Genomic DNA, 27,922 nt, shown 5'->3' with positions numbered 1-27,922 from the left:
TTACAGGGCGGTCTTGGCTTACGACGGTACTGACGGACAACATTTTAAGGTTACACCGTGGCATAAGAGAAAGAATAGAATCAACACACTGAAATCCCCGGTGCCACTCAACTGGTGACGCCGTCTCCACTGCTCTCCACTCTGTCTTCACACACCTGAACTCTCTGGACTCATATGTCAGACAGCTAATCATAAACTTGAACTCGGCATTCAATACGGCATTACGGGTCAAAAGCAACATGTCCAAACCCATCACTCTGAACACGGGAGCCCCTCAAGGTTGCATGTTGCGTCCCCTCCTTTTCACTGTATGGAACAGAGCCTGCACTGCATCCTGCTACAAAACACTCCACCGCATAGTGAGGGCAGGTGAGAAATCATAGGAACGGCTCTTCCCTCCCTGCAGGATATTTACGGCACCCGCCTCACCCTGCCAAGCCATCCGCATAGCAGGGGATGACACCTCTCTGACCACTTCTGTCCTCTGCCCACCTGAATTCTGGCACCGCACAAACATGCACACACACGCATGAATACACACAGACACACTAAACTGCGGTTTTCACCCGCCACTTTAGCAGCATTGCAGTTTCGTTATCTAATTTAGGTCTTATTTACCTTTAGTTCTCTGACCTTGACTGTCTTGCAACTAATCTTTGATATTGCACATTCAGTTTATATATATATATATATATGTTTCTTTCGGCTTGTCCCTTCCGGGGTCGCCACAGCGTGTCATCTCAGATGAACGCACATATATGTTTGGCACAATTTTTACGCCGGATGCCCTTCCTGACGCAACCCTTCTCAGGGAGTGAAGGGTTGCATTTATAATTAATATCCCATACTATTATTTACCTTTTTATTTTGAAATGATTATTTGTACTCTCTTTGCAGCACAGCGGGCCCTTCAGTACTGCAATATGAATCCTCCCCATGTGTTACACATACTGACAAATTTACGAATAAACGCACCAGCATCAGTTGGCGTAGTTAGTTCTCATACAATTATTTATTCCAATTATGGCTTTAGTACTTACACTACTGTTAGTAAGAGATACATTATGCTTTGTTTCGACTTCCTTACAAATCAGTTACATCGTCGCCACCAGTGAAATATTTAATGTATATCCCAGGTCTGACTTGCCTTTTATTTAAAAAAAAAAAAAAAAAAAAGAGTTTAACAGGTAGAAATATAGTTGCTTGGGGCATTTAAACATTTTAAGAATACCACCGGTATTTTCATCCCATAATTCAGCCCGTTAAAACGTTTACAGTTCAGTGTGCGTCCTTCATTTTCCTTAAAAGAAAATGCCAAAATATGCACATTTATATAGTTGTATTGTTCACCCCGAGTTTCTAATGAGATGCTCTGAAAGCCACGTTGAAAATGTAAGCTTGCGTATTTATGCTTAAAAATGTTGTGCATGTATTTTCAAAGGCTGCTTTTCGCCAATACTGTACTGTTCTTTATTATGTCTGTAAAAATGGGTCACAACTTAAATGCAGTTGAAAAATGTGGGTCCCAGAGTCACTAGAGTTGAGAACTACTGCTGTGGACTACACTTCCGTGAGTAGGACTTGCTTGACCTGTTCGAACCTTTTGCTCTGCCCTGGTCGTCATGGTAACAGAGGTAGTACAGCATGGGAGAGGGTAAACACCTGCGTACCAGGGTGGCACACTTGTTTGAATGAAAACAGCGTGGGGAAAAGAGAGAGGGTAAACAGTCGCTCACTTGAATGTGACAGGCCCACCCACTAAAAATGGACTCATTTCAGCAAAACAAGAAATAGCTTCAAACTGAACTACAGTGGTGGCTTGAGACAGAAATGACCCGATTTAAGAGTTTCTCGATACGAGCCGCCGTTCACCAGATCTTTTTGCTTTGACTTCCAAGGAGAGATTTTAGATACGATCGTTGTATGATGGCCTAGAAAGAGTACCACAGATGCATTATTTGCCTTGAGGATGCTCGTGGAAAAGTACAGAGAAGGTCAGAAGCAACTACATTGTGTCTTTGTGGATCTAGAGAAAGCCGATGACAGAGTACCAAGAGAGGAACTGTGGTACTGCATGCCCAAGTCTGGCGTGGCGGAGAAATATGTTAGAAAGGGAGAGGACATTTATGAGGGCAGCAGAACAGTGGTGAGGTGTGCCCGTAGGTGTGTCAGAAGAATTTAAGGTGGAGGTGGGACTGCATCAGGGATCTGCGCTGGGCCCCTTCCTGTTTGCGGTAGTAATTGATGGGCTGACAGACGAGATTAGACTGGAATCACCTTGGACCACTGATGTTCGCAGATGATACTGTGATATCCAGTGAAAGCATGGAGCAGGTTGAGGAACAAGTAGAAAGATGGAGGCATGGACTGGAAAGGAGAGGAATGAAGATCTCCGCTAGGATGAAGGGCAAAGTTTATAAAACAGTGGTAAGGCCGGCCATGATGTACGGATTAAAGACGGTGGCACTGAAGAAACAACAGGAAGCAGAACTTGAGGTGGCATAAATGAAGATGCTGAGGTTCTCGCTTGAAGTGAACAGGTTGGATAGGATTAGACTTGAGTTAATTAGAGGCACAGCCAAAGTTGGATGTTTTGGAGACAAGGTAAGAGAGAGCAGACTTCGATGGTTTGGACATGTCCAGAGGGGAGAGAGTGAGTATATTGGTAGAAGGATGCTGAGCATGGAGCTGCCAGGCAAAAGAGCAAGAGCAAGACCAAAGAAAAGCTTGATGGATGTTGTGAGGGAAGACATGAGGACAGTGGGTGTTAGAGAGGAAGATGCACGAGATAGGCTAAGATGGAAAAAGATGACATGCTGTGGCGACCCCTAATCAGACAAGCCGAAAGAAAAAGAAGAGATTCACCAGATCTTTTTGCAGATCTTTTTGCTTTGTCTTCCAAGCAGACATTTTAGATACTTGTATGGTGGCAGTTCACTCAACTCACTTCACAACAAGCAGCCGTTTGGCAGCGAACATTCACCCATCCATTTCCCATGCCGCTTATCCTCACACGGATCGCGGGACTGCTGGAGCCTAACCTAAAACCAATGGAGAAAGACATCAAAACAAAAGCTCATCACACACATACATTTAGTAGCATGCTGTATTTTTCCTCTCCCTCTGAGATATTTTAATGTCCTCTGAAGTGGTCAAAGATAACAATAAATGCTATACAGTATTTCCACACCATGAGCAGGAACATTCCTACAAGTAACTGCTATCGACTAGAGCTCACACCCAGTCACTCCACATGCAAACTTCCTGACTTGAGTCAACTGTAAAGCTTAAATGTCGCTTTGCGCTTTCTTCTCCAATGTGTTCCTTTGTGTTTTCATATTTGCTGATGTCACACAACTCCCGATAAACATGCCTTCCTATAAAACACATTCACTGCCACTGGCAGCTTTAGAAGTCAAATATTGATGATAATTAAGAAAGCTGGCAGTGTATGAGTTTTAACGTTTTACTCGTTTTTTTAAGTTTTACTCTGAGGTATGCTATTACAGTATAATTATTTTATTCCCACTTTTTTTTTTTTATTTCCCGGTCGAAAAGCATATGTGCTTAGTCCAGGTTGCGAAGAAGATTCCACACTTCTCCTGACCCTCATTGTTGTCAGTATCCTCTTCTCTGGAGTGTAGTGGTGGCCTCTGCCAAACTGTGGAACAAAATAAAAAGTGTACTTGTGAATAATGATCTGTACTGCATTACATACAACAGGACTGTGTATGTTATGAGAAAAAGTTAAATGCATGTTGATTGTCCATGCGTACTGAATGTCTAATGCGAAAGATGCTTCTACCCCTCCATGTGCTTCTGCAACAATGTGGACAGATCTATTCAGATCAAAGCTTCCTTGAAAAACGAAAAAACGATGTGAAACATTTGGAATTTCTGACATTTCTGCATAAATTGGTCCTAAAATGTAAAAGAAGCCAGAGTAACCGCAGAAAGACGCAAGAGAACTATCCACATTTAACTCCGCATTCTCATAAATATGAGTGAAGCAAATGAGCAAATCACTAGGATGCCAATATTTGGAGGGGAAAAAAAAGAAAAAGTGATCGGATGAAGACAAACAAACGGTTAGTCATGCCTTGATGTGCCCTGTTGATGTGGACCAGGCAAAAGCAGCCGAGCGTCGATTTGATCCACAACATTCCCTATGTGTATTTTTTTTAATACTTTGTGAGGGGGTGCGTGTGGGGGGGAAATAAAGCAAGTCAACTGTGTCAAAAGTGCTCGGGCGAGGAAAGGAAAATAATGTATGCTTTTGTTCGGTTTTCTGAAGACGATCTGTGTTGCGCGTTGCCGGTTTCCAACATCCAAGATTTCAGCCCCGAGCACGGAGCCGATTTCGATCATCGGAAGGTGTATGTGGTTCGCAGGGGAGAAGAAGAGAATGGCAAAGCAGGCCAGCCGTGCGAGGCTCACATCCTTGCCCTTGCAGGTAAATTGCTCCCCCTTTTATTTTATTTTGAATCCCATCCCGCCCCACTGTCGTCGGCGTGTGTTCAAACACGGAAATATGTCAAGTTATTTAGTCCGACCTGTCAAGAGCTCATCAGCTGGGCTCTTAACACCCAGATAGCCGCTGGAGCGTCCCGGCTAGCAGGAAATGCTAGCGACGTGCGCTTGGATAAGTTTAGTTCCGAGTGTCCGAACATGCGCTTGCTGTTTTGGATGGACTACTGTTGTTTAGACGTTTGGCGGATAAGGTTAGCAAGCAACGTCGCTTGTTTTCTACACGGAGCTAACGCTTGTTAGCTCGTCTGAGTGCTCATTTAGCATGCTAGCTTACTGTACACGCGTAGCGCTCTCATAACATGCAACGGAAGAAAAGCCCGTTTGACGTTTTGACACCTATGTTTTTTTAAAGACGCTAACTGCTACGATTTGGGTGTGTTAAAATGTTTTTTTCTTTCTAACACGGTTTGATTTCTGTAGTTTTTGTGTGTCACGAAGATGCGCTTCCGCGGTGTCCTTCCAGACAGCCTCGCAGATGACATGAACATGTCAGTAACGCGACAGCGCATGTTGTTTTTGATTTACATGTTAAAAGTGTTCTTGAAATACAGTCCGCCGTCGCTAATTTACTGACTGGCTATTATGTTCAGTATAGGACGTCGCTAATCCGCGAATGTGAGCTGTCTGGGCTGTGACATTCATCCAGCTAACGCCTTCTCAGTGTCCGTCGCAGTTGAAATCTGTATTTTGCTTGCATCTTTGTGAAGATTAAAATGTCCCCCCCCCCCCAGCGTGTTTAAGTGAATGTAATCAAGATTATGCACTGATGGATGAGAGGAAAGACAATGGGTTTGTTCTTGCAGATGCTGTAGAGGAGTTTGAAGACTTTATAATGCAAAAGAAGATGAAAATTCCCAAGATGTCCATCAAGAATTCAGGAAATTCAATTGAGAACAGTTTTGGACAGGAGAGGATGCCTCTCAGGCATAAAAAGGTAGGACTATTAGGTTAGGGAATGTTTCAAAGTGCACTCCATGTAAATGAAAGTATGAAGAAAAAGTAGGAAGATAACTTTATTTTGAAAAATATAACACATCAAAGAAATTTATTTTAATGCTGGTAAGAAACCAACATTACCTGTATTTTCATTTTAGAGTTGAATAATTTGTCATCTTTGGCTACATACGGTCTCGTTTTGCCCCTCCAATTTTGCTAAATGAGACCAAAATAGTAACAAACGGATTAGAGAGAGCCCTGCGTATGATGCAGTGCTTTTTGTGAACACATTGCCACTAAAACGGCAATTAAAAATAATGTCAACTGCCATTCCAAACACGAATGTTGTTTAAATGTCTTAATGACGTTCTTGTATGGAGTTTGGAGCTCATAGGATTTATAAGATCCTTTACTGGTATTGCTGTCAATGAACGTGAGTGGTTCTACTTATAGAATGTGGGGGGTAAAAATAAAGTCCAAAAACTATATAAGGAGCATTTGAACGTGACACATTTGCATTCATTGGGTGTATAAATATTGGGCTCCAACCCAAAAGCCCTCACTATTTTTACCATATGGTGGATTAGCACAAATTCTCTAGACTCTGGACAGATGCCCTTTCACGGGCAAATCCTCTGAGCCGCTCATCAGAACTCTGTGAGTCCTCTTTAGTTCTTTGTAAAATTCCCATAGTCATCAAAAAAAAACATATGCATATGGTGTGCATATTTCCCCCCACCTATTAGGGGTCATTTCAGTCTTGAAATCCTCCAAGGGCCATAATTGACATGTTTATTGTATATCATGAGCGTCTGTGTTTTCAGTGTGTTGGGGGTGTTTAACTATGGTTCCTTAAAGGTTGTTTTTGTTTCTAGAATTGCATAGTGGGGCAAATGAAATGCTCTTATAGCTTCTCTAATCCCTGCTTTGAGAAATTATTTTTTATAGTCTTCTTATGTACATTAAAGTATGTGATGGAATCTTTTTGTCACACATGGCTCATCACATTTGGTGACCTCCAAATTGTTGTAGTTGCCCTGAATACAAACTTAAGACACATAAGGTTAATGTTACAAACAAAAATATTGCTGTGCATACGTGTAAATTGTCAAATATTCTCCTCTAAAGGCCCTTTCTCAGGACCCTGGACGCCCCATTTCAAACTCCTCCAAAAGTTTGGCAGCAGTAGTGGCTCGCCTAGAGAGAAACGCAGCAAGTTCCTGTATGGAAGGCGAAGACGATCTAGATGAGGATCGACTGGCTGAGGAAGGAGAGGATGCTGACGATGAAGATGAAGATATGGAAGCAGAACAGCACCAGGACGATCATCATCATCGTCATCGTCATCACCAGCAGCAGCAGCAACATCTCCAGGTGGACACAGACGTGGCCGCGGCGGTTGTTCCTCGCGTCCATTATGAGGAGCTGGTCGTCAGCTACAGGCAGCAGGAGGACGAGATGAGGAGGCTGCAGCAGGAGCTGGAAAGAACACGTCGCCAGCTGGTGCAGCAGACCAAAAAACTCAAGGAATACGGCAGCCTGCTGACTGAAGTCAAAGAACTCAGGGACTTCAATCGACGGCTGCAGGATGTGCTTCTCATTAGGCTGGGCAGTGGTAAGGCAACAGAAGCGCACACACATTTGTACCTCAACTGATTTTCTGTGTACCTTCATCAAAGACAATGTTTTCGACCATGACCATATAGACCTCGTGCACGGGACGTCAAAGTTTTCCCGGTGCCATATTGCCGGTCAAACCTAGCTGTTCTGCACTGCGGAAGCCGTTGAACCAGAGTAGATTTATGAAATTGCGCGAGAGCTGTTGTGCTGTTGGTTGTCACAACAGACGAGACAAATATTCAAAGAGATCATTCTATGGAATACCAGCTGGAAAGACCAGGAAATGTCGATGTATTTCGGGTTTTAAACATGATGGATGGTGCCCAACCAAAATACACACGCCTGTGTGGCAATTGCTTCATTTCAGGTAGGAATTATTATTCTCAATCTCAGTTTACCAAGTATTTATAATGCTAAATTGACTCATTTGAGAAAACTATCTTTTTTAAGTGTGGCCGCAATCGCTTCCGTGTATGTTCCGTGGCGATGATTCGGTCCTCTTTTTTTTTTTTTTTTTTTGTTTCTCAATCATAGTTAATGAATGCGAGTTTGTGTAAAACCAGGGGTCATTTATTTAAATGGTGGTATTTGTATTGAATACTAGCTGAAAAGATTGCTGGATTCCGGCAAAGGTTAATGTGCCGCCGAACACACTTCCGCGTTCACAAACCGTCAAAACCGTCACTATCTGGGATTTACTCCTGATGACAACAGATCCAGGAACAAAGTATTTGCATGCGTCCAGACTTTTATACGCTTTCAAACTTTTCCGTGTAAATCTCCACGACTTACTCACCAAATCCATCTGTAGATCATCCGGTTGTGCAAGACACGCGGAAGCGAATTAACAGTCCAATTTCTTATGGGCGAAAACATTAACTTCGGCATTAAATACGGGTCCTCTATGCCGAGTTTATCTAATTTTTCCACATATCTTCGTTTATTTTCACCTTCTAAATGTCTAACGGTATCGGACAAGACTTTTCGTGTAGTCTCCAACTGACTTAGCATTGAGCAATGCTTAGCTTGACCGGCAATATGGCGACATAAACAAAATCACGTGATTTTTATGACGGAGGTGCACGAGCTCTAGTCACTGGATACCAATGAAGTGTACACCCCCCTCTTTAAATGCCAGGTTTTTGTGATTGAAAAAAAGAAAAAAAAGGCTCAATAGACTTAGATAAATGAGAAAAGAATGTTTTTGAGAGGGAAAGTAAAAATAAACAGATTATATGGTACATGTGTGCTCATCCTCATAACGCTTATGCGGCTTCGTTTAGGATAAAGCAGTCACATTCAAACCCGTGTTAAACAGGGTGGGGTAGTACTCCTGATTCTATTTAAAATGCCTCTGGATATTTCCAAACAAATTCCATATGTTCCTGTACGTAATGTCGTATAAACGTTCATCCTTAGTTTCATCAGACCATAACACATTTTTCCAGATGCACGTGGGGAAATTCTGTTTTTTTTTTTTTTTTTTTTCTTTGTAAGAAAAGGGCTTCTTCTGTCTTCCCAACCTACCTCACAGCCTTAACATATGAAGATGAGATATTACTTTCACATGTATTGGACAGCAAGTACATGCCAGAAATTCCTGCACCTTCTTCAGTGTTGCTGTCTGTCTCTTAGCAGCTTCTCTGTCCAGTTGTCTTCTCATCTTTTCGTTAATTTTGGAAGTACGTCCAGTTCTTAGTTGATCTTAGTTGGTATTTTTAATGCTTTGGAAATTGTTTTGTTACCTTTTTCTGGCTGATACCTTTGAAAAATGAAATCCCTCTGAGGCTGTGGGACTTTGCACCTCATGGCTTGTGGTGTGACTGTAAGTTGTCACCATCTAACAGTCCTGACTGTCATACAAATGTAAAAAAAAAAAAAAAATAGTTGTTGTGGTTGTTACTTTCAGCTTGTCCCATCTGGGGTCGAGCACACAGCAAGTGACACGCATGATTTGTTTGGCATAGTTTTTGCACTGGATGGCCTTCCTAATGTAATTCAATTTTTATTTATTTTTTTTCTGGTCTTGGGACTGGAACCTGCCCAATAACGTATAGAGAACCTTTTTTGCCGTATGTCTGTGTAACTGCGGCTGTAAATGTAGACCAGGAAACCTGGTCGTCGACTAGACTATATTTTGGACAGGCGACAGATTAGAGCACCCTGGGGTGTCTTTATGCACAGGACGGAGTGGACTGACTGATATTAAAATTCATCGGCTACGTTGGAGCTTAACATGGCCAGCCACCAAGCCAGCTTAACCACTGGGCTAAAATAACCTCCTGTCCCCCAGGCACAAGCAAGTCTAGTCTGAGCCAGAGAAACATTTGGGCGCTCGTCCAGTACTTCAAATCTCAAACCTCATGTCATCACAGTAGTAGATAAAACAACAAAAGCACTGTTTTGTGCAACTAGTTGTTTACAGCCTTCCAGCAATAATGTTTATTTTTACTTGGCTGGGCACTGTCTCGGTTTTTGTTTGAAAAGATCTTTCATATTTCCTCTCTAGAGCCTATGCATGACAGTGGCACGCAGACAATCAAGGCTGAGGTGATTGAACCCATTGTTGAGACCCAGGAAACATTCCGAGAAGAAGCCAACACCAGTTCCAGCTACTCACCATCTCCTAGAACAGTCTACACATGCAACGATGGCAAGGTGAGCCTATTAATTTTATCTGGCAGATGTGTTGGTACTACCTATCTTTTGAAATGCAGAAATCCACTGACAAAACCTAACAGGATAGATTGGGCTGTTTTTCAACATTTTAACATAATATTTAATGAGTTTACTCCTGTACTGTCAGTCTCAACGTGGGCTAAAACGCTAACATCCCAAGATTTTTGACATTTGTCATGATCTTAATAGACTCCACACTATTTAACTAATAACTGGCTTATCGCCAGATTGGGCCTATTTCAGATAAGCATTAAATAGTCGCCACGCTTGAATAAATAAATGACTCCATGCATGATTTAAGGAATTATTCTCATCTAATTAAGGTTCAAACTGTCATCGTCATAACATTTTTGAAGTGCCTGCAAAGTGTTTATTTTTCTTTTTTTTTTATCTAAATACTTTCTAAATGAAATAAAAATATTTTAGGATAAAGATGTATATTCTGTAGACTGTTAATAAAAGGCATTTAAATAATAGATTAAAACAGTATAAGTTCTTTATTTCTCAACATCTCTTTTCAACCCTTTTTGTCTTGTCTGCTACACTGGGTTAATCAATTAGCAAACAAGTTTGAGTTAATATCATTAAGCAATAAGATGGTATAAGCCAAAATTTCCAGTTTCGAATGTCTGGGATAAAAAATATTAACAAGGCCAATGTTATGTGGCTGACAGCCCATACTTTGCCCACCCTTGTAATTTTACCGTGTGCCTCACTCATTTTTGTCATGGAGCACACCATACTTAAGGTCTTCCTCAGAGGGCTCTCATGACTATGAAAACATATAAATATATGGTGAGATTACCATATTATTTCATATATACAATTGCCCCAGCGACTGCCGTAAATAGGAGGCCGGCTTGCTATAACGCGCCTTTATGTGCGTGAGCTTGAAGTATTGGACACACCTGAATCAAGCGACAAGATGGATGATAGTCTAACGTCTTTTTTTTGGTGGGGTAGGGGGGGCACGCCGTCACATGGTCAACCAAAATTACCTCGCGATCGACGCATTGAGGACCCGTGGCGTAACTGAATTTCCTTTGACATGGCTCACTATGTTGATGACTTTTGATGTAATTGCGCTCGCAGTACTTGAAGCGCGCTCGCTATGGTGAACTTGCATTTCCTGTTTTTATGGGTGAATACGGATTGTTTAGGAGCAGGCTTGGTTTGTGATACAATGTTTATGAAATAAACGCATAAATTAATGTCAAGACTACACAAAATAAGCTACGTATTTCTATATCTATTTTTTTCTACGCGTAACAAATTTTACACGCGTGATTTTTTGTGCTTGACTGTGCCGATTTGCGAGTGCGTTGGCGCGCGGGTGCGAATGCATTCATCAAATGTAAGTGACTGATATATTGTTAACAAAGGATTCAATTTGAAATCAGAAATCACAAAAATTGTTGCACACAAATATGAAGTGTACTTCAGTAAACTATAATTTAATTAAGAAGGGATTTGGTGAAAACATGCTAGTAATGTCTGTTTAAATGGAACAAAAAGGCGGCTAAACAGAACAAACTTATTTAACAAGAGACTTGAGTTGCACACCTCAATTGCTTTAGTGGTCCGCATAGTGGTGCGGCGGGCTGGATCTGGCCCCGGGGCCTTGAGTTTGATATCAGTGCAACATTCATACATGGAGAGGCCTTGCATGACCTCATATATTATGGCTGTTTTCTTTGTTCTGAAATCTTCCACCTGCGGAAGATTTGACTTTAAAAGGTTCACTTATCGTGGCCATATTACAATCAATTTAAACCTTTGCCTTGAGACCTCACCAGTGCATTTTCATGTAGCAAACATGAACTCTAGTTCACCTTAAAACAGTAATTTCCCCTGTCTAGTTCTTGCAGGTAAACAAGGTTGTGGAGAATCTTGTTCCTGCAGGCCTGGCGGGTATCATTAGTGTTTATTAGCCAGTTAGGCTTGACTGTAATGCAACCAGCATCCTGTCTCTGTTGACAGGGGTGCAATTGGTACGACAAGCTTTGGGACCTGCAGCCACCTCGGGTGTGAAGAACTCTTGCAAATAAGAACTCCCTTTACATGGGGGGGGGCTTCATATTAATTATTCGCACGAGAGAAATTCTGAGTGACTGACAGGTTAGCTCCCGTGAGAGAATCGGACTGGCGTAAAGGAAAGGGGGTAGAGAAAATAAATGCAAGGAATTCCAAGGGGGGGATGAAAACAATCTTTCCTAACTTGAGGGCAGAACAACGAGTCTGGCCCGTGGCCTAAAGCACATTAGCTGCACAGGGAAAATCCTTTTGGACTTCAGCCTAAAGACTTTAGAGGAATGAGAGAGTCGTGAGAAAGCAAGCCAGATATTGGTCCAGCCGCTTCTGCCCACCTAAATGACCAGGCCAGACTGCCTGGCTGGGAATCGGCTTGGGGCGCCGGCGACACGCTTATGCAACAGCCCGTGGAGAGATACATGTTAAGTTCACGGTGGGACTAATCCAAACTACGAGCAGCCAGCAGCTTGAGCTTTCTTATCCGCGTCGGCGAAAGTGGTGCTTCTTGGGATTAGCTGTGTGGTTTAAGTAGGAGTCGGTTAAGATCTCTTCTACTGTGGCGAGCAGCGATCTGTGTGGCTTCCTCTTTGGCAGTTCGCTGTATTAGATTGGGATCAGCTTGTATGAAAAAGCTTCATTTCATTAGAACCCAAATAGACTGGAACAAATTTATATAAAACTCTCTTCATCATACTTTGTTCCTTTAAGTTGCGCATTCACTCTAACTTGACTTTGTGGTGAAAATAAAGTGATGGAATCAAAAATGATAGTGGATGACAAACATACTGTTAGAAAAAAGTAGTAGACCGTTCTGATAATATTAGACAAACCTGCAACCGCATAAAAACCATTTTGTTTGCTTTAAACTCTGTGCCCATCTGGTGTAACGTTGCATTTTGAAACCAGGGACGGCATCCCTGAAAAACTCCTCCAAGACGTGCTGTCAGTTTGCCTAAATCTCCCAGTTGCGAGGAAATAAAAAAATTAAAATGAGTTTTTTTCGTACTTTACTGGCTCTAAGTCACACTTTCTAAGTCATTCAGGAGCTCAAAAATATATCATAATTTTTATTTCTGACATAATAAAAAGGTTTATACGAGCAGTACCCATCAGTTCTCCTATAACCTCTCATTTTGCTCCTTATTGTAAAACACCGCAGTGCCGTTTGCACCAGCCATTCTAACATGGTGTTGTAAACACCACCCATTTCTCTAGTTTAATAATTCTCCTTGTACATGCTAAATTAATATTTTTGCTTATACTTCTCTCAGAATTCAGTAAATGAACTCTGTGGCCATTTGAAGGCCACAATCCTGGATAAACCCCATTAGATCAGCTTTCACAGCTTTCTGTGTGCAATCGAGTTTGCACACATTTGGCACAAGCAAATCTTAAGTAAATTATTCTCTATACTTGGTGATTTTTTCAATTCATTCAAATTTGGCAGACTTGTTAACAACATTCTTACGTGGTGTGTCAAAAATTTCAGGTGTTTTTGAGTCACTTTATGTACTGTTTTGTCTTTTTTTTTATTCTGTCAATCGTGTACAGTACTGTACAATGCCCATTTTGACAATTTCGCCCCAGGATTTAACATTTTTGTACAGAAAATAGTTTCCCCTCCTTTGTGTTTTTCATTTCATTTCAACACATTTACCACAAATCATTCTCGTGGTTGACTACATAAAAAAGTTCTCTTAAGTAAGGCAGTGAATGGGGAAAAGAGTGATCCCGGTATATTCGGAGTTAGCCATTCACGAGTCAGCATATTGGCTGATTTTTAAGGTGAAACTGATCCTTCATGATTTGCTGGACTTTGCTGTTTTTGTGCTCAGGCTAAATCAACAAAAGTATTACTTAGGCGCTATCTTGGTGTATTTCTTCATTTTTTTGTTGCCGATCCTTGAATATATGAGACCAAACAAAGTAGAGGAAATTTTTCCGCCCGCTTCTCTCCCCATGCAGGTACTAAAAATGGCCTTTGTAGACTACTTTACTATTTCAATTCGTCTTTCCCATAACATTTATTGTGTGGAAAAGCCAAAACGTGGGTTTAAAAAATTAATAGGTTAAGAGTGCTTGTGGTCAAATTTGTTTGGTCACGTGTGATCTCAAATTAGCTGGTGATGGTGTGCTATTCAGTCTATTATGCTTATTAGCTAATAGTATGGGTGCTTTGTTTGTGTTGAATAATTTAACTACTGAATGGGGGGGGGGTTCTTTCGGCTTGTCCCTTTCGGGGTCGCCACAGCGTGTCATCTCAGACGAACGCACATATATGTTTGGCACAATTTTTACGCCGGATGCCCTTCCTGACACAACCCTTCTCAGGGAGTGGAGGCCCCAGTGGGATACGAACCCACAACCCCTGGTTTACCAAACCAGTGCTCTAACCACTGAGCCACGGGGCCTGTCTGTCTGTCGGAGTAAAAGTATAAAGTTGTCAGAAAAGCAATTACTGAAGTAATTCGGTTCTCGACCACAATCCGTTCCAGAAAACGGTTCGAAAAGTGAATTTTTCAAAAACCGAATCGATGTTTCCCATTACAATGGATGGAAAAAGAAATAATGCGTTCCAAGCCTGAAAAATTTGGCTTTTTAAAGTATTTTTTTTAGCTTTACCTGATAATAAACTACATAGTATGAATACATTTATAGTTTAAATACTTTATATCATAAAATAATTTAAGAAATATATTTTGCTTAAAATGTATGCTTTAGTAGTAGAGTACACTAGTCTGAAAGTGCATTGCCGTATCTGTAGCGACTCGGGCCCCCAGCCTTGTAAACTTTTTTTATTAACAAAAGTACAGAATAACTCAAAACAAACAATAATGAAGGGGGAAAAAAAACATTTGTTTGGAGCCATGATCGGGGGTTAATACAAGATGATGAGAATGAGATGAGAAGAAAAACAACTACCGAACACGTCTGTGTACAGAGGCTGCGTTATACAGAATGAGAAAAGTGTGCTGATTGCGCCGCGCACGTTATGAAAGCTGTTTTTTTTGTTTGTTTTTTTTTTTTGGGGGGGGGGACAAAACGTGTCGTGGGTGGGTCAACTGCGTGATGTTTTTTCAGGGTTTTTTCGGGGGGGGCGCTCGAATAGACAACAACAATGCCTGTCGTGGGTGGGCCAGCTGCTTGTCCCGCGCGCATTGTTATTTCTGTGTGTTTTTTTCGATGGCGTGGGAATTCAAAGCGCATCGTGGGTCAGCTGGGCGTTCGAGTACCAATTTTCGTTCGAAAACAGAAGCAAAAAAATCTTTGTTCGAAAATAAGGACGTTTAAAACTGAGGCTTTACTGTACATTTATCTGAGAAGTCTACGTAAGTATAATAAGAAGCATTCTATCAAATACTGTTGTTGTTACTAGATTAGTCATAAATACATCTCTGTCAGATACGTATTTAGATACCTTAGCCAATTAATGCGAGTTCCTCCCACATATTACGCAGGTACACCTCGGCGGTGGGATCTGGGTGGAGGAGGAGAAGTGGCACCAGTTGCAGCGCACCCAGGGAGACTCCAAATTCACAAAGAACCTGGCTGTCATGATCTGGGGCACGGAAACCCTCAAAAACCGTAGCGTCACAGGAGTGGCTACCAAAAAGAAGAAAGACGCCCTTCCTAAACCGCCACTGTCACCAAGCAAGCTAAAAATTGTCAGAGGTAAGGAAGAGGTTTACCAACTGGACCGCATCGAATGGTTCTTCTAAGCGCTCGCACTCTGTCCTCTCCATAGAGTGTCTGTACGACCGAGTTTCCCAAGAGACGGCCGACAGCGCGGAGATAACGCAAAGATTGTCCAAAGTGAACAAATACATTTGCGAGAAGATCATGGACATCAACAAGTCCATCAAGAACGAGGAGCGGCGGGAGTCCAAGCTCCTCATCAGACAGACGGTCAAGATGGAGAGCTTTGCCTACGACGGCATGTAAAGATCAAGTGTTCTTCTGCGCCCTTCCTCCTCCCCATCACGCAAAGGTCAAAGGATATGGAGGGGGCTCGGTTTGAGAACATTTGGTGTTGTCTTCACGGTCTCAGCAGCACCACTATTCCTTCAACTCATCAAATTGGTCATGGTGTGAAACACAAAAGGCCCTCTTTTTTTTAAGAAAACAGCAACAGCTCCTTCCTCACAGCTCTGTTTGCCTATTAAGTTACAGACAGCTTTACCCACCAGGCAGATGGTAACAAGCATGAGTGTTTTTTTTTTGTCCCCCCCCCCCCCCCCCGACCTAAAAAAAAAGCTTTACAATGGGGTCAGTATGAAGAAATAGTTTGCCTAAGCGTGTCTGAGTTGGTTTAAAAAAAAAAAAAAAAAAAAAGATTGTGAAATTAATTTATTGTTCTGTGTCAGAACATCACTCTTGAGTCCTTGAAGCTTTTAAAAAGTAAAAGATAACTCCCCCCGATAAAAGTTTCAGTCGCCGTACGGTGGGAAATGTGCATTTACTAGAGCTGTATGGGTGATTTGCGTGACTAAAACTGCCGGAGTCTGTTCTGGACTGGTACTCCACAGTTGAGTCCGTCAGGAATGTTTTGATTCATAACAGACGTAAAATTGAATGCAACAAAGAGTCTGTTGCTGTAAGAGATTATTGTGGCCATGACTTTAGGTCAGTCACAACGCATTGTGCTCATTATAATTTAGTAATTCTACAAAACGGTACTTAAACTTCCCCACCCCCTTTGCTTGGTTGAAGGTAAATTTCGGAATTTTGTTTAAAAAAAAAAAAAAAAAGCTATTCCACAAAGGAAAAACAGTATTCATGGCTAAATCTGCTTGCTGAAATCTGTTATGCTGCTTCCTTAGACTTTTAAAAACAGAAAGAAACCTCAACTACAAGTAACATGAAATATATATATATATTATACATACACATTTTGCAACCTTCAGTTCCTCAAAAAGCTATCTATCTTATCTATCTGAATAACAAAGTGATATTTTTTCCCCCAGGTGAAAAAGAAAACATAAAATGAAAGTCTAGACATAGATGGGACCGTTGACTACAATTTGTTCTGCGTTGCTGGTCAAAATTTTACATGCTTGACTTGAGACTTTAAGTAAGTAAATTGCCTGATATTGTTCACGTATCCTAATCAAAGTTTGTTTGCAAAAAGCAGCTCAAGACCAGGCAACAGTCCTACTGAACAAAATTGGGATCTAAAAACCTAGCAAACTAAAAGCTGTAAGAGAGCTAAAGGTTTGAATAATTTTCACATACCGTAATTTCCGGCGACTTTCTTCACACGCTTTCAACTCTGTGGTGATGCGGCGCTGGCGTTAGTACAGCGCCGGGATTAGCGCACCTGATTATAAGCTTCGGTACACAGAGTTTCGTGCTAGCGTTAGAGACAGAAAGAGTTTAGCGCTAGCGTTAGACACTGAAAAAGTTTAGCGCTAACGCGGCCCTAGCTTTAGGCTCTTTCTGTGTACCGAGGCTTATAACCGGGTGCGCTCTGTAGGCCGGGAATTACGTATTAAGTAATTAAGTATTTGACAAACCTCAACTTGTACGCTTTTTGGGAGTTACTGCTTCAAGGTACACGTGTCCATGCTATTCAATGCATCGTTACATAACAGGGGTCCTCACTTGAAGATGTTGTTAATTAGTCAGGACTGTTTTAAACCAATCACTCCTTTTATGGTGTTTCAATATTTGCAGTATGTTCATAAAATGTGGTCTTTTTTGAGTATTTAAGAAGGCATACAGAGAAATCCGGTTTAGTTCTGGTTGGTGCGACTGTACAATTACTATTGTAAACTGACTGAGCAAAAGGAAACAATGTGGTTTTCCCTGCGTGTTTGTGTTCATTACTCTTAATGAAAGCTGTCAGTCGTTTTATTGTTGAACAAGTCACGGTGGCGCAGGAAAGGCCTTAAATGGATTTGGCAATCACCGGGGCATGCCATGCCGTTGGCTTTTCCAGTGAGCTGTGATTGTAGTCGAAGCTGAAGTCTTGAGACTTCGCCTGCACTTTGCGTTGAGAATTTAACAGTTGGCTATCGGTACTGTTACGAGTGTCTGCGGAGTCGCACCTGAGGTGGGCCTCTTGCCGTAGCTCAGGTCGTCTTCTCGTGGATTAAACTGTGGGTAAAGCTGTCTGAGACAAGATTGTTCTGGTGATTTTTTTTTTTTTTTTTTTTTAAAGCCCACAATAAGCCCATTTTTTAAGAAATGTCATTAGCGGAACTAAGTATGGCCACCCTCGGGACGTTTAAGTCAAACTTGTCCTTTAGTTTTTTTTTTTTTTTTTCCTCTTTGTCCTCAAATGTTTTCCGTGGGTGTCGGCCCGTTGAATCGAAATCTCGATCGAAATCTCAAGTGTGACCCAACAGAGCAAAACTGTGAATCTGCCGCAGAGCTGCCCCGTCAAGCTTTTGCTCCCCTTCACACGTACATTTGTTGCTAGATCCAGTTTCTCTCTCCCTCTCTCTCCCGCTGAGTTTAAAGTTATTTCCAAAGTTCAGCTGATCCTTTTGTGAAGCTACCTTTTACTGCTGCGTTTGTGTTTTTATAATTTTTTTGTCTTGGACTTCAGTTGTAAATATCCTTGACTATGATCTAATCGATGTTATCACGTATGTTTATCTTTTTTTTAATATTGTTTTGGGACTTTTCCCATACGACTTGTTGGCTTTAAGGCAAGATGTAGAGTCCCGAAAAAGAACAAACATCTCCCGAGCCAAAGTGATCAGTGATGCAAAGCTGGAGCTATTATTAGACAAAGCAGTATGTTACATTTAATGGAAAGCCTCACTCTTAATGTAAACTTGTAAGTAGACAAGGTGACAAATCATTTACATCCAATGCACTTTAAACGTCAATTCGTCAGTCTTAAAAAGCCTTTTTTTTTAACGTCCAAATTAAGGCAACACAGTTGTTCTATTAACATGATGCACCTTAAAATGTTTTTGTTCGTGAGTGGCGGGGTGTTGTTGCTGACACCCCAATGCTAAGCAGTATACCGGATGGATTTATTCCTCGAAAGATTTGTCACGTTATAATAACTGGATTATATGACAGGACGTGGGTCATGTTTAGATTTGAGATCGTGTCGTGGTTTTGCAAATAATGTGAACCAAAGTGTTGAATGTGAAGCGAACGAGATGCTGGATGAGTGATCAGTGTGGTTTGCACATTTGGGGAGGGATATATATATATATATATATATATATATATTATATATATATATATATATATAGGCCCGTCCCAACTTAATATAATATTTTTTTGTTCATTATTTGGGTTTCCAGTACTTATATTGGTTTTCCCTTTTATTCACCAAGACTTTAGCTTCGCAAGTGTTTGCATGGAGATGTAATATTTCCTCAAATAGTGGCAAACGCTACAATGGATCCTTTGGTGCAAGTACTGTTAAGTCACTGTCGTCCAGTCAAGACAAAAAAATGGCACTGTAATTTCTTAGCTGCTGAGTTTCCAACTCCTTTGCTTACCAATACCAAAACCTTAGCACCTTCTTGTGTGTGTTGGAAACATCTTCCATGCGGAGTATTGAAGATGATGTACTATGTGGAAATGGTGTCTTCAAAAAAGAATTTTGAATTCTGGAGACTTGTGCGCTCATTCCAAGTTGTGTGCATTTACGTTCATGTTTCAGGAAGCCGCCGAATCTAGAGTTTTGTTTTACAGTGAAGTAAGTTCTTCCACTTGGAAATCATGGGAGGGTCTGAAATTTTCATTGTTAGGTGCATGTCCACTGTCTATGTCAAACGTTTCCTGTAGTTGTTCACCAGGTTTGCACACACTGCAGGAGAAGAGAGGATTTTGGCCCACTCCTCCACACAGATCTTCTCTAGATCAGACAGGTTTCTGAGATGTCCCTGGGAAACACGGCGTTTCAGTTGCCTCCAAAGATTTTCTATTGGGTTTAGGTCTGGGGACTGGCTAGGCCACGCCAGAACCTGGATATGCTTCTTGCGGAGCCACGCCTTGGTTTTCCTAGGTGCGTGCTTCAGGTCATTGTCATGTTGAAAGACCCAGACACGACACATCTTCAATGCTCTGCCTGAGGGAAAGAGGTTGTTCCCCAAAATCTCACAATACATCCCCGCGGTCATCCTCTAATTAATACAGTGCAGTCGTCCTGTCCCCCAAAGCATGATTCTGCCACCCCCATGCTTCACAGTAGGGATGGTGTTCTTGGGATAGAAGTCATCATTCGTCTTCCTCCAAACACGGTCTGATAATCTACAGATTTTAAAGAAAAGACAAGCGCGATGGTTTTATTGTGTCATTAAGTTCAAACTCACATGAGAGTTGTACTGGTCGGCTAATGAAATGAAAGCCGTGGGTCGCGCTGTTAGATGCCACTATTTGAGGAAATAAGATACACGCGGTTTGAAAGGAAAGACGTCCACTGTTCAAAAGTAACCTCCCAGAAATTCCGGTAATGCTGTCATGTATTTTTTTTTTTTTTTTTAGTTGCTTGATGCCAAAAGGGGGTCAGGGAAAAGACAATGCTCTAAGAGTCTTGTCACCTTCTTTCAAGGCTGCTTTCCTTACTAGCGCTTTTACTTGTAAACTGAGGTGCTCAAAGTTTTGAACCCAGATTCATCGTAATCAAGATCTTTGCAACACGCGCCGAGCGAACGAATAATCCGCCAGAGCCGTTCGTTCACGCTGTACAGTGACGTTGGGCTCTTTTATTCCTCTCACACCCAAGTCGTGCTGGATGAATGAGTAAATTGAACCTGTGAATCTCTTTCTGTGCCACCTCCAGTTGCTGACGATGAAATCTGACTGGTCTTTCAAAACGCACGTAGATCAAAGTCTTGTCTGGAACGTTTTGGACAGTCCGATAAAAGCCGCCTCCTACGGTTTCGACTGCTTGGTGTACACAGGATGTGACTGTTTGAGCCTCAGAGAAAACGCCGGGAGGAACACATTATTCGGTCTCTATTTTTGATGACAATATCAGTAACTTTGTATACAATCCACAAACCGGTTCTACTTCATCCAACCTTCACCGTCCTACCTCATTGTTACTCTGGTGTTTGTTCGTCAGTGACTCTAAACTGTATGTATAGTCAAAAGGAAATCTATAGTAAAAAAAATATTATACCTGGTTACTCCACATGTACAGAATCTCTAACTATATATGTATATATCTTCTTAAACACCTCGATTCACAACGTCATTCTTGGAAAAGGATGCGTCTTGAGCTGCTTCTCCGTGCGTCGAGGGGGGCCGCGGTCGTGTTGAAATCCGCTTTTGGCTACGTCGTGCAGTCACTCCCGCTTGTGTTTTTGTGTCCGTGTTGCGGTCGGAGATTTTTACTGGTCGACGGTGCTACCAGCAAACCGTTCTATACGGACCTCAAATGGTGCTGTTTTTATCTATGTTTTTAGCCCTCGTGGAGGAGGGAGGGTGTGTTTTATTCAGGCGTGGTGACCGCAGCATTTCGTGAAAGCAAATCAAGCCAAAACGCTTTGCAAAATGCTCGTATTTGTTTTATTTTTTATTTTTTTGTTGTTTTCGTGTCGTGTACACTCCCCCTGCTCAAATGCTGTTCTCTATGTGTCCGTCTCCCGAGTACCTCAGAACCTGTTGATTTTAAAAGGATGCACCCGCTTTCACCGCCTGTTTGCTGCCAATGTTCGAAGTGCGTTTGTGTAATGTGTAGGGGAGGAGTTCTGGACCTTCCGTCTGTATTGATTGTCATCACAGAATTTAATTTCACCCAAAAAAATGGATTCTATGGACAGTTAGGGTTAACTACAGTGGTGCCTTGGGGTTTGGGAGTGATTCGTTGAGTGACTACTTAGTTAATAACTCAAAAGACTTCATCTTTTTCGCATTTGAAATTAATGTGAATGACACTGTTTCCTCTTCCAAAAAAATTTAAATGTTTGCTATATGTATGAATAAGAATAAATGGAACTGTATAAACACGTTACTCCGGTGACCGTCTCAGCCCCTCAGTCAGTCGCAGTTATACTAGTTGTTCTTCGCTGAGGATAAGAAATATATGATGGAGTATTGTTACATTTAGTTGTCACTCTTAAAGCTTAGAGTGACAACTCGACAGCCAACGGCAGCTTGTATCTTGAAAAACTACAAGTTGGGTCACTCTTATTTCAATACACCACTGTACTTAAAAAGCAAAAGCAGAAAATGTACGATCACTGTGGCTGTTTGTGGCTTTTTTTTTTTAATACCCTTTTTTTCCTGGTCACTGTATTTGGTATGATTCAACACATTTCATTCACAATTTTTATTTTAAGATGCAATTTGCAGTATTAATGTAGCAGCGAGTACAAGGTTGTCGGACTGTGACCCAACACCGAACCATTTCTGGACCTGGTTTAGTCAACTAAATATGCATTCATTGTTTTGTTTAGTGACATTTTGAAAATCCGAAGTTTGTTATTCCACTTGTGTGTGGTTAAATTTGGGATGGGCATTTGACTACATTTTCGTGATTGGCCACGGGGAATATTAATATTATTGTTAAAATGTTAAATAATTTGAATGCTCAACTTTCCAAAATTGACAAGGACTCATTCACACTGCAAAGTAGTTGGGAATGAAGTAAGTAGCAGCACTCCAACAATCGATTAGTTTCTCACAACTCTGCTAGATTTTTAACAATCAGTCGATTATCTTGCCCATCTTTATGTTTCGACCAGAATTCATCTCCAAATCGATCAATTTCTTCAGGCGTTTTCTTTGCAGCACTTATGACATCCACGGGACTGTTTGGTCCAATCGTTACAATACATGTTTCCGATTGTGTCCGCGCAACCTCGACGTCGTGTCCGACAGCGGCGCAGTCGTCGACTTTTACCACCGTATTTATCGTCAATAAGGAATTTAACTGTGCTGTTCAGACCTCTTTGGGTTGAAGTGCGTTGCCGTGCCCATTAGGGAAAGACAGGGTAATTGATGTGTTGCGTTCCAGCGAGTTTGTACGACAATTTGAAAAGAGACTCTTTATGGTTTCCGTCAGCACTCACTCCCTCAGCCTGCTTGAGCCTCCCAGGGGCAACGTTCTATACTCGGCAATATTGTGTACATGTCCTCGCTCAACCGGCCACACCTCTGCTATGCTGGCAAAAATGCTTAGCATCCTCGTATGTGTCTCTTGCTCCTTCCAGGAACATGTTTAATGTAGAGTTAATAAAGCAAAATAAATCCAAACTTTTATTCTAGCAGCATTAATCGTGTGTTGGCCTTTTATTTTCTGCCCCCTTCCACTTGATGCATGTTTCTAGAGTCATGTCAGAAGTCGATCATTTACATTTTTTTTTTGACTGATAAAGTTTTGTTGTTAGATTTGTTGCTTTCCTAACGGTAGAGTACATTTTGTAATCTACTGTGTTACTCGCTGAAAAATTGCCTTATTCAGTATTTTTGTGCTCTTTCTGAAAGGTCCCAAGATGCCACAAAATGGCACAGGAGAGAAAATGCGAGACCCAAGCTTGTACAAATACAGGATTATAAATTTTATCCAGGAAATGTTTTGCAACTGGACTAAACTACAGTACCGTAATTTTCCGGCCTATAAGCCGCGACTTTTTTTCACTCGCTTTCAACCCTGTGGTTTATGCGGTGATGCGGCTAATTTGTGCATTTTTTCAAACAGGCGCAAGAGGGCACTTGAGCAGAAAAGGTAAGAATGAGACCGGTGGAATATATGTGTGACTTTTACCGGTCTGGCCCTGTTAGCGCTGTGCTAGCGTGTTACTGCCGTGTCTCAGTGAATTTTACTGTTTTCTTTGTTTTTTGCCATATTAGCTTGGTGCTAGCATTACCATTAGCATTTAGGTTAGCATGGCGGCACTAGCATTAAACTCTGTGTGCTGTATTTCTTTGTAAATATCTTGTTTCAATGTGGGCACTTGCGGCTTTTACACAGGTGCGGATTATGTATGTACCAAATGGTATTTCCTTTGCAAATCTACTGGGTGAGGCGCATAACCAGGTGCGCTCTGGAGGCCAGGAATTACTGTATATAGTTTCTAATGTCATGTGCCTGTGGATGGAATGAGTGAGGCGTGCAGTGTCTGTCGTCAAAATGCACACGAGCGATGTACGAATTGCTCCAAGTATAGTCAGCCTCTCCAAATATCTACACTCCTTTTATCCTCCTCCACATCTTTGCGGCAACCTGTGTCTTCTTGACAATTGCGCCATGTTTTTGTGGTTCAATAAAAGTAATATAGTAGAATGTATCATATGTGGAACCTCAAAGCCCGATACAAGGTCCCAGTATTCCTTTTCAGTGTGTTGCTAGATAGGCTATCGCTTATTTAATGTGTGAGTTGCCAACTGTTATTTTCTTTTTTTTTGTCCCCGCAATGGTCCATTCCAGTTCCAGTCAGGTTCATACGTGACGCGTAGTGTGATGCAGGTCTTGGACAGGAGTTTGCGTTTATGGGATAACAGGACTAAAAGGTACAAAAAAAAATTGTTCTCACATGCTGAACCTGATAAATGAAAACTTTATCCTGCATGGTGTACTAGCAGTTAGCAAGGTTGCCTTACAGTTCTGAGTTGCAAAACTTGGTTTGGGCCCACTGAGTTTGAACGCTTCCTCCCACCTTTGGAAAAACTTCCACGTTAGATCCATTGAAGACTCAAAATTGTTCATAGGTGGGATGTGTGTAAATTTTCTGTGTGTCCTGTGAATGACTGGTGATCACTTTTTGGTGCGGTCTCCCTCCTGGCCAAAGTCAGGTGCGACTGGCACCAGCTCTTCTGGGAGCTGAAAAAAACCCATAATAATAATAATAATGTCAGGATGGAAGAAATAAAACATTATCCTTCATTTTCTTTCATTCTGTTCCCAAAAAAGAGAGAAACGTAGAACAGATCTGTTCGCAGTTCAGGTGGCCATATGCTAATTTATTTCTTGGCCCAGAGCTTTAATTTATTTTGGTTTAGGCTGCTTTTAATCTGCTTGGAAGACAAGACAAGCCAGTCGGCTGCTGGCTGCAAGGTAATGTTTACTAAATATAATATGTATTAAATCAATTTTCTCTCTCTCCCCCCCCCCCCCCACTATTCCTGCAATAAAATTTGCACAAAGCATAAGTGATCTGTACCAATGTACTTTTTGGCCGCCATCTAACAGGGCACCATGTACACTTCCTCCATAAATAGATCAAAGTGTGCTGCACTTGCAGACGGAAGCATTTGCATTTCTTATTGCCCGTGTAAGCAAGCGTACGGCGCGGGCAGCCCGAGGGGACTTGTCAATGTCACTGTGGCTAAAGCCTGCCACATGCCTCCTAATGTATTGCCGCCCGGCTTTATTGGCACCACGGTGATGCAGTGGAGGTGATGATGGATTAGAGCTGGGGCTGGCCTGGGCTCTGGAGCCTCGCTGTCTGTCGCATACGCGCCGCAGTCAGATAGGGGAACGTATTGTATTTATGTCACACGCGCTGCCTAATGAATTTCGTTGCCTTTATGGAGCTTCTCGGAGACTTGTCGGATTCGTTTTATCCAGATTTTTCGTCATAGTGGAAAGCGTGGCATCTTTTTAAAAAGTTTTCTATGATGGGTGCAGTTCTCAAACAGCATCTGAGATTGTTTCACAAGAGTGAGACGGGAATTAAACCGTTGGTGAGTCACGTTTCTTGTCTACCCTGGGATTATTCGCCATTTACTCTTCATCTATTCACATTGTATATTACTGTGTATTCATAACTGTTGCAAATTATGAGCCCAGACTGTGGTCTATATTGTCTTCAAAGCGGCATTTTACTGAGTAAATGACTTTTTATGTGTTACGCACATTTATTCCCAGACCATGCAAGAAATGTGACTCACCGCAGCGCATTCCTCACAGCACGGTGCTGTTCGTGTTCCTGTGCACCTCGAGTTGCACCACTTCAACCATCATGTAGCCAGGTGTCGTCTAAGTATATTGATCGAGCAGTGACAAAATGTTACTTTTTATACACAAATCTACAAATATTTGTGCTCATATTTATGGGAATTTCCATGACCTAGCTATCCAGCTTCCTCCCCTTATCAAGGGTCGGGTCGCGGGGACAGCAGCTTAAGTAGTGTAGCGCGTACTTCCCTCTCCCTATCCAGTTATTCCTGGGGGTCCCGAGGCTTTCCCTGGCTAGCCAAGTGACGTGCTCTCTCCAGCGTGTTCTGGGTCGTCCCCGGGGCTTCATAACAAGATGCCCAAGCCACCTCATCTGGTTCTTCTCAATTTTTAGGAACAGGGGCTCGACTCTGAGCAACTCTCGGATGACTGAGCTTCTCGTACCGTCTTTAAGGGGAAGGCCGGACAAACCTCGGGAGGAAAACCATCTCGACTGCTCATATTTGCCATCTTGTTTGACCCGCTCCTCGTAACCATAGGTGAGGATAAGAACGTAGATTTACCGGTAAATGGAGAGGATTGCCTTTCGGTTTAGCTCTTTTTTTTCACCACGACAACCCAATTAAGAGTCCGGATGACTGCGGACGCTGCACCATTGCGGCGTCGGCCTCCAGCTCCATTCTTCCCTCATTCTTTAACAAGACCCAGAGATATTAGAACTCCTCCACGTGGGGCAGGAGCTCCTCCCTGACCCAAGGAGGACTTGGATTTGCTGATTTTCATCCCAACCGCTTCACACTCGGGTGCGAACAGCTCCAGTGAGAGTTGGAAATCATGGCTTGATGAAGCAGTGAAGTGATACTGATTTCATCAAACCAGAACCCCTGAACACCCCGGCTGTGCCTAGACATTCTGTCCATAAAGGTAGAGAATAGAATCGGTGTCAGAGACTAGCCTTGGAGGGTCATACTCTCACTGGAAACGAATCTGACTTCCTGCTAGAAATGCGGACCAAACTTTGACACTGGTTATACGAGCACCGAGCAGCCCTTATCAGGGGGTCGTGTGCACCATACTCCCAAAGCACTCCCCACAAGGCTCCCCGAGGGACAAGGTCAAACAAGTCTGCAAATCACATGTAGACAGCTTGGGCGAACTCCGATTGCTCCCTCGAGGAATCTGTCGAGGGTGAAGCGCTAGTCCACTGTTCCACACTCTGGACGAAAACCACACTGCTCCTGAAGCTGAGATCCGACTTTCTGATGAACCCTCCTCTCCAGAACCGCTCAGTAGACCTTACCAGGAAGGCTGTGGAGCGTGATCCATATATAGTTGCAGCACATGCTCCGATCTCCGTTCTTAAAAAGGGGGGACACCACCCCAATCTGCCAATCCTGAGGCACTGCCCCTGGTGTGCATGTGATATTTCAGAGGTATTTCAAGTACTGTATTTTCCGCACTATAAGGTGTACCTAAAAGCCTTTAATTTTCTCAAAAGCCGACAGTGCGCCTTATAATCCGGTGCGCCTTATATATGGATCAATATTGAGCCTTTGGTGCAGCCCCATCTAACGGATGCATAACGTAACCCCGTCCTCTACTGTAGCGTCTATTCTATGCGCCTTATAATGTGGTGCGCCTTATATATGAAAAAAGTTTTGAAATGGGCCATTCATTGAGGGTGCGCCTTATAGTGTAGTAGGTGTAAGTCTTCTTAAAAAAACAAGACAAAGTTGGCCAAAACATAAAACTTATATAAAGAATTTTCTGACTGGCAGCTTTCACCTTGATCACAAGTGTTCCCCAAGGGGAGATGTGGGGTGTGGGGGGAGTACATTTTAGTATTTTCACCTTGAGAAAACCTGCAAGAAAAAATGATTTCTCCCAAAAGAAGTACATTTTTCAGATACTAGAATTTGTCTTAAAGTGTTGCTTGAACATGGGAGAAACTAACGTATAGCCACTCCTCTAGTAAAAGCCTTTTGTCACTGTTCTATCAGTGGTCTCGTGTAGCTGACATCGGGTGAAATATTTGTATCTCTTTTGGCACCATTTTTCAGGCAATTTAAAAACAAAAACTACATTTGTCGCATTGTCAAAGCGAGCAAGCCATTTTCAACGCTTAAAATCAATAGTTTGTGTAAAACCTAAGAGCCCCGCAACCCACAGAAATGCGAAAGTGGCAACATTTTGACATCCGAGCTTTCGGGCTGACGCCAGCGATAAGCAAAATACGAGTCGTGTGAAAAATCTTCCTCCCCTGCAATGGTGTCAATTATTTGGCCCTCCAGGTTAGTAGCTTCATGCATT

General features: G+C 42.1%; 1 protein-coding gene and 1 non-coding gene across 5 annotated transcripts in view; one reads left to right on the top strand and one right to left on the bottom strand.

Annotated features, from left to right (window-relative positions):
- Nucleotides 1–16,154, top strand: part of LOC133503111 (BEN domain-containing protein 5-like) — a 278,787-nt gene extending 262,633 nt beyond the window's left edge. For 3 of the 4 annotated variants that reach the window (XM_061824322.1, XM_061824321.1, XM_061824323.1), the window contains exons 7-12: nt 4,295–4,453; nt 5,334–5,464; nt 6,595–7,081; nt 9,596–9,744; nt 15,255–15,468; nt 15,542–16,154. In XM_061824322.1, coding sequence (XP_061680306.1) covers nt 4,295–4,453; nt 5,334–5,464; nt 6,595–7,081; nt 9,596–9,744; nt 15,255–15,468; nt 15,542–15,738 — 1,337 coding nt within the window. In that variant the 3' untranslated portion in view covers nt 15,739–16,154. Of the gene's footprint in view, nt 1–4,294; nt 4,454–4,575; nt 4,722–5,333; nt 5,465–6,594; nt 7,082–9,595; nt 9,745–15,254; nt 15,469–15,541 lie in introns of those variants that run through there. The other variant, XM_061824324.1, reaches the window with a different exon arrangement.
- trnat-ggu (transfer RNA threonine (anticodon GGU)) lies at nt 14,135–14,207 on the bottom strand. Its single transcript has one exon. It is a non-coding gene; the product is annotated as a tRNA-Thr (tRNA).
- Nucleotides 16,155–27,922: the final 11,768 nt, after the last annotated feature.

Source organism: Syngnathoides biaculeatus, chromosome 7 (genome assembly GCF_019802595.1).
Source record: "Syngnathoides biaculeatus isolate LvHL_M chromosome 7, ASM1980259v1, whole genome shotgun sequence".
Taxonomy (NCBI): Eukaryota; Metazoa; Chordata; class Actinopteri; order Syngnathiformes; family Syngnathidae; genus Syngnathoides; species Syngnathoides biaculeatus.
Note: the sequence above shows the minus strand (reverse complement) of the source record. Positions and strands in the feature narration are given on the sequence as shown.